The sequence below is a fragment of the Oryzias latipes genome, chromosome 12 (assembly GCF_002234675.1).
Source record: "Oryzias latipes chromosome 12, ASM223467v1".
Classification (NCBI taxonomy): Eukaryota; Metazoa; Chordata; class Actinopteri; order Beloniformes; family Adrianichthyidae; genus Oryzias; species Oryzias latipes.
In genome coordinates, this window is record NC_019870.2 from 13,223,942 (window position 1) to 13,237,171 (window position 13,230).

General features: G+C 37.6%; 1 protein-coding gene across 4 annotated transcripts in view; it reads left to right on the top strand.

Annotated features, from left to right (window-relative positions):
* LOC101157960 (netrin receptor UNC5C) overlaps positions 1 to 13,230 on the top strand; it is a 128,870-nt gene that overhangs the window by 69,649 nt on the left and 45,991 nt on the right. For all 4 annotated transcript variants that reach the window (XM_011481791.3, XM_011481792.3, XM_020707660.2 and 1 more), the window contains exons 2-3: positions 104 to 334; positions 13,070 to 13,213. In XM_011481791.3, coding sequence (XP_011480093.1) covers positions 104 to 334; positions 13,070 to 13,213 — 375 coding nt within the window. The remainder of the gene's footprint in view (positions 1 to 103; positions 335 to 13,069; positions 13,214 to 13,230) is intronic.

Below are 13,230 nucleotides of genomic sequence, written 5' to 3' on the forward strand. Positions count from 1 at the left end.
CATTTCTCCTTTCTTTCTTGGCTCTCTTCACCATTTCTTCCATCTCCCCAGGAATTTCTTGCCTCAATCCTCCATTTTGACATTGTTTCTCTTTTTGTTACAGTTGATGATGACTTTGCTGGTCTCGGTGAGCTGCCGGAAACCTTTCCTTCAGACCCCCCGGAGCCTCTGCCTGTGTTTTTGATGGAGCCAGAGGAGGCCTACATTGTCAAGAACAAGCCGGTTAACCTTTACTGCAAAGCCACGCCTGCTACCCAGATCTACTTTAAGTGCAACAGCGAATGGGTTCACCAAAAGGAGCACACGGTGGAAGAAAGGGTTGACGAGAACTCTGGTCAGTAAAATAAGATGTATAAATTCTTTCTGCATCTAAAAAAACTGTATTATAAAAAACATATTTATAGATATGTCTGTCCTGGTATAGCTAAAATGTAAACTTTTTTTCTAGAAATAACTTCTCCCTTCAGCTAAGAGTTATATACATGTATCCAAACCACACCTGCTTTAAAGTGCAAAGGGCGTTGAGGGGCTGCAACCCTCACACAGTTTACAATTAACCAGGAATGTAATGAGCCTAAGTGCTGTACAGGTCAGCAGTTGGTCACAATATCCAACTTCCCACCTTTAATTTCCCTAACATTGCATGTCTTGGCTTGTAGGAGAAAGCAGAAGCAGTGAAAGAAAACCTCTCCAAGCACTTCCAACACACATAGTTCTGAACAGACCGACAGACACAACTTGTACAAACTATTTTATTTTGATGCAGAAAACCTTATACCACTTGCCCTCATGAATAGTACAAATTGTTCATTTGTTTATGTTAGCACTGCTAATTTCTTATAATCTGTGCACCTCAACACACGTTTAACCTCAACAGTCTGACCCTTCACCTCCTGAGCAGGAGCAGGCTGCTGGGGTAATTTTGAACATCTTGTGGCCTCTGCAATTGTTGCTGTCACACTAATACTTACAAATTGCTTTCAACGTGCAGTTTAATTGCAGCCAGCCTCAAGAATAATTCAGGACTATAAACAGAGAAGTTTTAAAGAAGGAGTTTGTCAAACTGAAGACAGATCTGATCTTGTTTTTGGCTCACAGAGACATTTATTTTTCACTATAGGAATATCATAACTCCCAACAAATAGTTTTATGTTATGTTGGGTGTGGGATTCATAAAAATGGTATTTGTTATTCAAGATTTCCACTCAAACCCACAGAAATTTGAGCTGTTCTACATCTTGCTGACTACTTTATTTAATAAAGTATTTCTATCATTCTGTCTCCACAAAAGTACCCATGTACAGTGACCAAATGAACCCACTAAAGTGGCATATTAGAACTGCTTCCATTTCATCGATGTGTGTGTCTTTACCTTTGCACCTGCACTTGTTTATGGGTATCTAGACGAAGGGAAGCTTGTGAAGCTCCAACAAGGTTGTTTTCAACAGAACTGGGCCCCTGAAGGCACCACAGCTATTACACACAACAGCACAGCACTGATAGGTTGCATTCAGCGGCTGTATTGGAAATTGAGTTCTCTCTGTCGCCCACAGGTACCAATCACATTGCATTTACCCTTTTCATTCCAGCTTTTTGCCGCATATGTGTCTGCAGGCAACCAGAAGCACACAATTGCTGCTCCTTTACTTAAATGTGAATGTTTGGAAGCATAAGCACACATATAAACAAAAGGGAAGTCCATTTTTAGAGGGGTTTGAGATTAGTATAGTTCTAGAGTAGTGCTTCATGACAAAACACAGCACCACAAATTAAAGTCTCGCTTTGCAGAGTGTTACAGCACAAGAAGAAGGTGGTAAAAGTGCCAACAGAAATTTAAAGAAAAAATTTTGAAAGAAAGATGCCTGAAATCCTTTTCTTTTGACCCAGAGTGATGCAGGAAGATTGCACCAATCTGAACATGTGTTTCACAGTTGTGACTTAAGAAAAAAAAAAGGGAACAAGTTGCAACAGTTGCTAGCATCTGTGTCAGGAGGTTTTGTGCTAAAAGCATCAACACGGAAAACTACCCACACATCATACAGGCACCCACTCTGCATAGTCATATCCACAGGCTGTCTGCTGCACACATATTCATTCATTTTTGCTCTGGCAACGCTCGCAAAATACACACAAACCTCTAAATCCAAATACGTGCACTGCTCTCAACCCACTCCAATGCTCTTCAATTTCCCCAGACTGACAGAAAAAGGAACAGTGATAGCAACTGGCCAGGCTGGTCAATACCACTAATAATGTAGGCTGGAGAAATGAGATCTTTCCCTTTCTGTCTTTTTTCTGCGTTGCTGTGAGACAAACTGATGATCCTATAGAAATAAAATAGGAAAACTAAAGGTAGAAAATGCAGTTTAGATCAGTAAATGCCCAGATGTTTATAGGATCAAATCTAAACTTTAGGTTTTATGATGCAGGTATTAAGAGGACTGTGGGTAATGAAAAACGGTCATGAAACAATTTCATTTTCCAACATGACACCAGGATTGAAGAAAAAATGTAAAAACTTTTAAGAATAGCAGATTCATTTGCAGATGACAGGTCTGTTACTTCAAGACATCAGCCATTAGAAACATCTTTGTTTCTGCAATCATTTACTTTCTGACATGGTGGTATCCAGTAAACAGCTGCTGGTGTTGTTCCCAGCTGTGTAAAACCGAAACGTGCACCAACATAATGAGCCTGAGAAGTTAGGGGCGAAACAGCTTTGTTGCCAAGACCACCTAAACCCACAAAGCATCAGTGGGGACTTGAAGGTGTGTCAAATGCAGTAAAAAAAACAAAAAAAACAAGCTAATATTTGTCTGTTTGCTCAATTATCAGTGTTTACTTTTTTTTTTTACATTTTTTCAACATTATTACATTACTCAACTTTAAAAAAATAGTGTCTTTGTAAAGTAAACTAAAGTGAATTGAGCTTTTATAGCAAATTATTTTTTGTTGTTAAAAACTTTGGTTCAAAGTTTATTGCACTTGTGTGTAAAAAATAAAATAAGTAGTTGAATAATTTACTGCCTAATGAATCACTTGTAACACAGTTAGTATTATAAAACGTATGATGAGTAAGTCATTCCACAAAACTTGAAACTTTTCATTACCATTGTTCTATTAGATTATATTCTGAAGGTTTACAAAAAACTCTGTCAGAAATATAATTGATGTGGAGTACTTCAGCATTTAATCAAATTGCCTGAAGGTTCTCCATTCAGTGTAAGTATTACAGCAAATTGTTCACTAAAGTAATTAAATGTTTGTGAAATCAGACATAAGAACTCTTTCCCTACAAGAAAACAAAATTTCAGGGTTTCTTTAAGCAGTTGGCAAAGTATTATGTCATTGACTATTTATAATTAGCTTTTTTGGCTGCAGACAAATTTCATTGCTGGATTTAAGATTGAACCAGCACTAAGTCAAAGAACTAAAAGGTTTTCTATTCTTTTACAGATGGCCTTCTTCACAATTTGAATGTGCTTCCGATCATCACACTCTCTTCTGAATACTGTAATGTTTACTTTTCAGTCCTGATGACAGGTTTTTCTCTCTTATGGACAAAACAAGCATTGATCTGAGCAAATGAGTGGCAAATTAATTATGAGCATCCAGAGTAATATACGCCAGAGACGGCTTGTCACATTCTGTGAGAAATGAGGTGGAAAATCATACAGGAGTGCTCTTCATCTTTAGAGATAATCAGAGCATTTACTCCTCCCTACTCTTCCTGTTCATCCTCAATGACCAATGTCTCCTTTTCCTTTTGACTGGCCTAATCAATTTTGTTAGCAGAGCTAAAACTGCAAAGCAAGGCTGGCTCACATGAATAACCTCTTTAATAATGAATCACATTGCATAAAGAATCTTGCATTTGTTCAGATATGAATGGAGGAAATTATAGAATAAAGTTGTTATATTTCCATCGACAGGTGGAAAGTGGTCCCTCAACATTGGCTCTGGCATAGTTCACATTCACGTTGTCGCTCCATATTTCCAACTGATCGGTCGTGTCAATTGTGCTGGCAATGGAATTTTTAATGCAGCTTAGGAGGTGGTGTTCTGAGAAAACCCATCAAGTCAAAGACTAGATCAGCAGCTGGCTGTATGCACAGTTCGGCTCCTATTCCAGTTGAAACTACTGAGCCCATGTCCTGACATGGAAAAAATAAAATATATCTCGTTCCCACAAAAATATTATCTTGTTCCCACAAAATAATATTCTGTTCCCACGAGATAACATTCTGTTCCCACGAAATACTATTTCGTTCCCTCGAAACAATTAATTTGTGCAAACGAAATAATTATTCACGTCATAAGTCATTCATAAACAGGGATATGCTTTCCCTCCTGCAAAAAAAGCCGCTTTCAGCAGTAACTTCCGTGTCTCTGTGACCCACATTCGTTCAAGAAAGGAAAAAGAAAAACAAGAATGATCAATTTATTATTGTCTCAATGAATATAAAAAAAATATCATAAAATTTAGGATGCCCTAGTTTGCTGCTTCGCCATACCACAGCGATACACTGGACATAGCTCCTAGCTCCGCCGCGGAGCTCTTTTGCTTGTCATGCCGGTGTAGGTACCATAACCGTTCGGCCTGGAACTTCCGGTCGGGGTCCTTTCGACTGAAGGTAACGTCACACTACGGTAACCCCACTTGGACAAACTACGTAGCTTCGAGATCTGCTCGGGCTCTACAAATTTTAATTTCACGTTCCCTTTTGTAACCTAAAGTTGTTTTCCCTCATAAATTGTGTCAGACAATATTCTTTGTAATTTTTATAAAGTGATTTTGCCACAATCCGCTTGTTATTCCAGTTTAAGTTCAGCCATGGCTGAAAATGTTAGCACGGCTAAATGTTGTTCTTTCGGGTCCGTTCTGCCAATAATAAAGCACTGGGCGCACGGATTAAAAAAACTATAAGCAAACATGCATTCAATAATAATCATAACAATAATAAAGGCACGTTTAGAAGACAATCTCGCTCTATGTCGGAGCTCTGTTTGTTTACAACAGACTTCATAATATTTTCTTCTATGGTAGTATCGTAATTTGTCCAGACCAATCACTATCTGACACGTCATCGGAGCAACGTACAGCCAATCAGATAATGTGACGTCAGCATTAGTCCCAGGACCCTGAAGGACCCCGAGCGGAAGTTCCAGGCCGAACGGTTATGATACCTACAACGGCATTCGGGCAGCTGGCTGGCCGGTAGACAGACAGCCAGCAGATATTGTAGTTTAGGGTCAAAAAAGGAATAATAATATTCAGGACTTGTCTTTTATTAACATACTCTTTAGCAGTCGCTTTACATCCGAAGGCTGGTATGCGACAGCAAATACCTTCACATTTCTTTCTGTGTGTGTCTTATTACTTTGCACGAAAGACACGGATGATGTTTAGAGATCAAATGTATTTATTTTAAAAAGCACAAAAGCATAGGTTATCATGTTTTCATGTCTGGGTTCATTCACATCCCGGTACGATCTCCGTCCTGCCGCAAAAGCCGCTTTCTGCTGATACTTCCGCATCTCTGTGACCCACATTCGTTCAAGAGGGGAAAAATAAAAACATAATAATAACATTCAGGACTCGTCTTTTATTAACATACTCGTTAGCAGTCACTTAACATCCGAATGGTACATGCTACATATCCCATCATGCATCACACATATCCCATAACGCATCTCGACCAATCACCGTGGCCCTGTAACTATGATCCGTTCAGAGACAATAGGACATGCTACATACTATGAGGCTATGATATGCTACGTAGCATGTAGCCTACTAGCCTTCGGATGTAAAGTGACTGCTAAAGAGTATGTTAATAAAAGAAAAGTCCTGAATATTATTATTCCTATTCGACTCTAACCTACAATAACCCATACCGCAGCTGGCTGGCCGGTAGACGGCCAGAATACCAGCATGACAAGCAAGAGCTCCGTGCCGGAGCTAGGAGCTATGTCCGGTGAATCCCTATGATATGGCAAAGCAGCAAACTTGGGCATCCTAAATCTTATGATATTTTTCTTATATTCATTGAGACAATAATACATTGGTCATTCTTGTTTTTCTTTTTCCTTTCTTGAACGATAGTTGGTCACAGAGACACGGAGGTTACCCCTGAAAGCGGGCTTTTGCAGCAGGAAGGAGAGCATATCCGTGTTTATGAATGACTTATTACGTGAATAATTATTTCATTCGCACAAGCTAATTATTTCGTTCGCACAAATTAATTCATTCGTTCACACAAATTAATTATTTTGAGGGAACGAAATAGTATTTCGTGGGAACGGAATATTATTTCTTGGGAACAAGATATTAGTCTGTGGGAACGAGATATATTTTATTTTTTCCATGTCAGGACTCCGTATGAAACTGAGTCAGTGATTAGAAAAAGTCATAAAATCATGGATGACGAAGAGTTGATCAACCTATACATGTTTTATTTTCTTTTGCATCCTCAATTTAGCAAAAGTTTGCCTGAAATAAAAAAAAGTTACCATAAAATGCATATATTTGTGCGGTTTAATTAAAATATGTTTGCATGTTTGGTCTTAAATGAGGTTATTCAGCATAAACAAGAATATATTATATTGTGTAGCAGTAAAATGATTTATAAGAAACATTTAAATGTTTTTTTTTTTAAATATATATATATATATATAATCTATGCATAGATTGGGAGCAGAAGGTTCTGATCTCCTTAGGCTCTTTGTTTCTCTTTTATTAAGTGTGGTGATAAGGAGGCGCAGAAACGCAACAACCTACACCGGAAAATGGTCGGCTTGAATCTTTGCCGTAAGGAACACAGACTTCTAACAAGAAGTTGTTTGTTGCTGTTATCTGAGCTAAGGACTCACAGTTTATTTGGTTTTAGCACCTGCAACAATTCCCCTTTAAAAAAAATAATAGAGAGCATAAGTTTAGTACTTTGAAGCATGCAATTACATGTAACAAAAAAATAAACCATAATTTCCACCACAACTACCAATACCAGCTCAATAATAAAATAATAGATTAGATAGAATACTTTAAGTACACCTTTATGTTTCTTAAATAAATTTGAGCAGCATCCACCGCAGGTCTGGACTAATCACTCATTGTTAGTCAGCACTGATGACTGACTTGACTTGCCATGTTGACAGGTTTAACATCTTTGAACCTTCCCCTTCTCAATATGACAGGGACCAACGAGCCTGACTGTCGTCAGAATACACTCTCTAAGGTCCTATAAATGACCACGTCCATGTGAAGAATAATTATGACTCCAAATATTAAGTAAACTGATAGTATTCACTTTTATAATTCTTTTTGATATTTAAATGTCGAAATATTCTTAGGTCATTTAGAATTTAAAAACCAAATTACACGTGACTAGTAGATTACCATCAGATGTGAGCTTATCTTTAGGAGATTGTATACAGGTCTGGAGCTTTCAGGTGTTTCTAAACACCATGTCAAGAAAAATACATAAGCAGTGGTGTTAAAAGAGCAGTGTTAAATGCTTGAAGGGTAAGGAGGAAAAAGCCATGGTTCAGTGCTGAACTTGGATGTTTGTAGGATAAGTCTAAGCAGGTTAGTTTTCTAATAGTTGGGAGTAAGGGTGATTCATAAGTTTATCAAAAAAAAAGGAGAATGGCTCAGCAAATTAACCTCATTCTTTTAATTGGCTATAGTCAACATAAGCTGTGTTTTCCTGCCTTAAAAATTAACTATGAAAGATAAATTACATTTTAAAGCGCTTTAATGCAAAGCTTTAGGGCTGAGAGAGTATTTTATGCATTAATTTTTAAGACAAAGCCATGATGGTTGGTATTGTTTGGAAGTAAACAACGCCATCCATCTCTATGGGATGGTCCCCTAAACGTCACATCCATCTATGACATTCTCTGACAAACAAAACGTCCTCCTAGGCAAATGCTTTGCCGCACTATTCTATATCCTGTGCACATGCATGTAAACACATACTGTATATATGCAGAGGCAGATGGTGACACAACAGACGTGACTACTCCTCCGCCCCTCGGCATACTGTAAATTTTACATGAAGGCTAAGCTGGTGTGTGGGATGTTGCTGTGCTTGATGTGCCTGAGCAAGAAGGCTGTGTTAATGCTCTGAACCTGAAATAAATTACGTTGATTCTTACTACATTTTTAATTTGGCCAGAAATATATGATTCTGGGTATGTCATAGTGCGAAAAAAAGAACTTTCTGCTAAAAAATTTTGATGTCAGAACAAATGTAAAAGTGAAACACTTTTCTCAATGTGAATTTGTTTATTTCTGTATTTTAATGAAGCTCACAGAGTGTCACAAATCAGAAATTAGCCTATCATGTTTCTGGTTCTCTATTTCCCTCTTCAGTAAGATAAACTGCAGAAAAGATTAAATTACAGATTGCATATACATGGAACATTGAGGAAGCAATGAAGTGTGAATCCAATTCAAAGCTGTTTCCGATAACTACACAAATATAAACAAAACAATCTGAAATTAACCTATTTTATTCAGTGTTTGTAATTTTTTAGTTACTCATTTTTATAGATCAGCATGGCCTTACACTAATATCTGTTGCACATACTGATCATTTTTGCACACTATACACTTTATTTATCTTTATTTTATCATATGGATAAGCTGCTGTGACACCCTTTGTATGGAATAGATACTTTAGAAAAACACTTTGTATATAGAAAATATTTTTAGTCAAAAAAATATATTTGAATTTTATTTTGCTTTTGACAAAACATACATACTGGTTCAATTATAGATGTTACACAGAGCAAAGTTAAATGTTCCAAAAAGTGGCACTACTGGAAGTGAAAATATAAAAAAGGACTGTTCAACAGTGGGACTCAACTGGTTTCAAGAAAATAAGCAACAGTGATAAAAATCTGTATTTAATTCTAAATCAAGTGTTTAATTTGTTCTAAAGGCCTTTTTAAGAAACTTATTAAATAGCAACAATTCAATATTTACATTAGGCCCCCTATCTGGTCTGTTCTGTTGTGGGGTTTTTTCTTCTCTCAGGTGTGATGGTATTTTGTGTAACTGGTGATTTTTAATAAAACTTCTCAATTCTTTTGTTTGTGAAACATAAAAAATTATGTCAAATAATAACTTTGATGAAGGCAAAAGTGACCCCAGTTAACCCGGCCAGCTATAAATCACCCAGAGAAAGAGTTCAGGTTAAAACTGTTGAATTTTAATGAGGTCTGATAAGAAAAGAACAGTTTTGCCCTTTTGAAAACAAAGCCATTAATCATTTATCACAAAACTGCTTTGTTTGAATTAGCATCCACTTCCAGCAGCTCTTTTTAATTTGCGTCTCATCCAAGAACCACAGTCACACCATTCTTTTCGAATAATTAGACACTGATGTGAACGGTGGGTTTGGAGAAAATCTAATGAAACACTTGTTTATTTCAACAGACTGTTCATATTAGCCAAGAGGTGACATTGCAGTGACCCTAAAGCCTGTCATGTATTGAGGAATTATGTTAGCAAAAATATGACAAAAGGAAAAAAGTGGGTCATTCTTGTTTGCAAAAGATGAGAATCTTGTCTTGCTGCATACAGATCATTACTTACAATATTGTTTTTTACTTCACACTCTCTCTGAGATTGTTCAGTATCTATATGTTCAATGTAAGCAGTATTGTAAAAGTTTATTTTTTATTTTTTACAAAAACAAGCATACAGATTGTGTTCCTAGGTGTTGGCAAGCTAAGTCGACACAACATCTCCTTAGTTGAGGCTGTGTAAACTTCACTAGAAGCTTTTAGTCATACTAAAAGTTATGCCCAAGAAAAAGACTCACAGGGGATTTTTTTGGACTGGTTCATTTGTGAGTGGAACATACAGAAAGCTTGACAAATCAAAAGTTGCACAGATTGCCCAACTGTTTCCCTCCCAAACTGTGGGCACTTCATTTGGGGGTCTTTGTTGCTAGCATTCAATATTACATCACAGTACAGACACAAGAAATCACCTGGTTTGTATATTTCCAGTTTACCATGGCCATGACAGCGTTAACTGATTAAAAATGTTATACAAAATTAGAAGTTGCACTTGTTATACCTGAAACAACAGTTGGTCAAATGACAGAAAAAGTTGATACTGAGGAAGTCATCACCCCAACTAGATGACTAATGGTACCGGGAAATATTCTGAGAACCATCAGTTTGTGTAAATGTCTGTCTCTATTTTCGTAAACTGTCATTGTGTTGGCACAGGCTGGCCATGGTGGTATAATATTGCAAAATGTTTCATAGGCACACAAAAGGCACAGCTAGGGAATGATTTGAATGTCACAGCGCTCCTCCACATCACTGCTGACCAGGCACATGAGCGTGACAGTTCCAAGAAAATGACTTCAACTTGACTTCTTTCCAGTAGAGCGCTTAACTTATCTAAACCTAATAGAGCAGCACTTTTTGAGGATGATGCAGACAGGGTTATTCACAGCATGAAGTTTCATTTTAGAAAAAAAAACGTGCGAACCTTTTGCAGCATAACTGAATTTGAGTTTCCAATGTAAGTCTGTGGAGAATTCTGGAGCAAGCAGAAAGGTTTCCAGTAGGTGTTATGTGAATTTTTATGTAAATATTTTTTAAATTTAGGATAATTTAGGACACTTTAATAAGCCAAAGTCAGGTTGTGCTTGTCTGAGTAAAAGTCAAGACTCAGGAGACGTAGTAAGGAATTCCCTTACTACATATTCTTTGCTTGATTACTGAAACCTGGCAGATTTCATTCAACAGTTTGTGACTGACTATCTATGATCAATACCTGACAGAGGTTTTCTTAGACACAGCAAAGATTTACCTGAAGGCCAGGATAGAGCTTCCTACGACGGAGATTTAGGGCCACCAAAAAAAAACTAAATTACAAGATTTTAAGTCGTAGATTTACGAGAAAAAAACTTGTAATTTTACGAGATTAAAGTCGAAGTGAGCATACAGAGCAGCAAGTGAACGCCACGCAGCAGCAGAGCAGCCCTTCTAAACTCAATGGAACAGGTAAGCTGAATGTTTATTGATAACTTTCCATATGTTTGGAAGCTCATTTGTTTGATCTACAATTTATTAATGTTTTATTTATTGATGGGTGGTTTGCAGGATCTCCGCAGCCCGATGAAGCCGTCGGTATCCCTGCAGCTGTCCACTTGAATCCTTTCTTCCTCCACCAAAGAGAAGATCTGTTGTTCCAGAATTCAATACAAACTCTGTCTCCTCACCTACCAATGCGTCCATGGCCACTGCCCCTGCCTACATCAGTGAGCTCCTTTCCCCGCAAGCCACTTCACGTCTCCTCCGCTCAAACTTTGCACATTGCCTTCATCAACAAAGGACCAGGCTAACCACAATGGGAGACAGAGCCTTTCAGGCTGCTGCCCCTCGACTCTGGAACAATCTTCCAGAATCCCTCAGAGCCCCACAAAGCCTTGGCACATTTAAAAAATGCTTAAAAACTTTCCTTTTTAATAATGCTTTTTAGTACTTTTCTTGTTGTTGTTTTTGTCTTACTTTGTTCTTATTTTAAACCGTTGTTATTCCTGCCTTCATTGTAGCGCTTTGAGATTTTACCAAAAATGTAAAGCGCATTCTAAATAATATTTATTATTATTATTATTATTATTATTATTATTATTATTATTATTATTACCTCTACGTTTGTGTGATGATTCCGTCTAAGGAGGAGCACTTTTTGGCATTATCAATGTTCTAATGCTAATTTAACTGACTATTTTTATTCCCCTTTATTGTTTTATGTTGAAATGGGACGTTTCATCTGGAGGAGGGGGCGTATGTAACACTGTTTACTTCCGCATTGGTGTTTGGATGACAGGTTCATGACGTAAGGCGACAGATGAACTTCAGGGTGTGTTAATGAAAAGGAAAATAAAGGCTGCAGCGGTCCTCTACACCCAAACGTGTCTCTGAGCTCCATATTTTACATATGAAACTCCGCTTTACTTATACTGAACCCCGGCTCCACTGAAAATGATCTCATTTTAAGTATCCAAAAGGTTCAGAATCTCTTTGTTTTTTAAACCTATCCGGAAATAAAGCTTCACAAAAGGCTGCACATATTTCATCTTCAAGCTAGGCTCCGATAAACTGAAAACTTTGGTGTTTTTTCTTTGTTAATCTATGACTTTGTTCTCGTAAATTTATGAGATTTTTTTCGCATAAATTTACGACTTCAAATCTCGTAATTTAACAGTTATGACTGTCTTTCTCGTGAATTTACGTATTAGAAGAGAAGGTGTAATTTAATTTTTTTTCTTTTCTAAAACTCCGTCGTAGTTTCCCAAAACAGGACCAATATTTTTATTAGACATGACAGAGATTTTTCTGAGATGAATATGTTTAATATTTAAAACTAAACTTATAAAACAATAAAAATAAAAATTGAACAAGTCAGCCAGGACCCACAATAACAGTGTTTCTTTACATTTTGATGTTTGTTTCCAATGACACTGGGGAGTTAATCAAAGAGAGAGGAAATTCCTTAGGCTCTGGTTGGATACCTTGCTTGGTAGGAATGACACCACAGGCCTAAAGACTCACCAACTGAAAATAAAACAAGCAGCATGGTGCTCCACCATGCAACAGAAGCTCAAGCTACTGTTTACTGCAGAATTCCTAAATATAAGCAAATAAACACAGATATAGACACACTATGGCTGCAGCATAATCTTTTGCAGAGTGGCAGCAGTGGGTAGAAGCATTTGTTCTAGGAAAGATTTGTTTGTTTGGGTCCTGGCACACAAATGAGCAGTAATCAGAGGAGTTAGCAAACAGGATTGAGTTAGCCATGACGCAGAGAATCCTGCCCCTCGGGGGTCTCTGATCTAAATAGCTTAGTGCTTGCGTTAAGATTCAGGCCAGGCTTGAATAAACAAATAGTGTGTGGGGTAAGTTAGATGTTTACTGGTTTTTACTTCCTGTTGTGACCTGTTGTCCATGTACAGATATGTAGTTTAGGCTGTACTACTGTATCCAACTTTGTATCAATATCTCTGTTTTGTACAAACTCTGTGATTCCTTGCAGGTCTGGTCGTGAGAGAGGCCAGTATAGAGATTACTCGGCAGCAGGTGGAGGAGTTGTTCGGGCCAGAGGACTTCTGGTGCCAGTGTGTGGCCTGGAGCTCTGCTGGCACAACCAAGAGCCGTAAAGCCCACGTGCGCATTGCCTGTAAGTGGCCATTATTT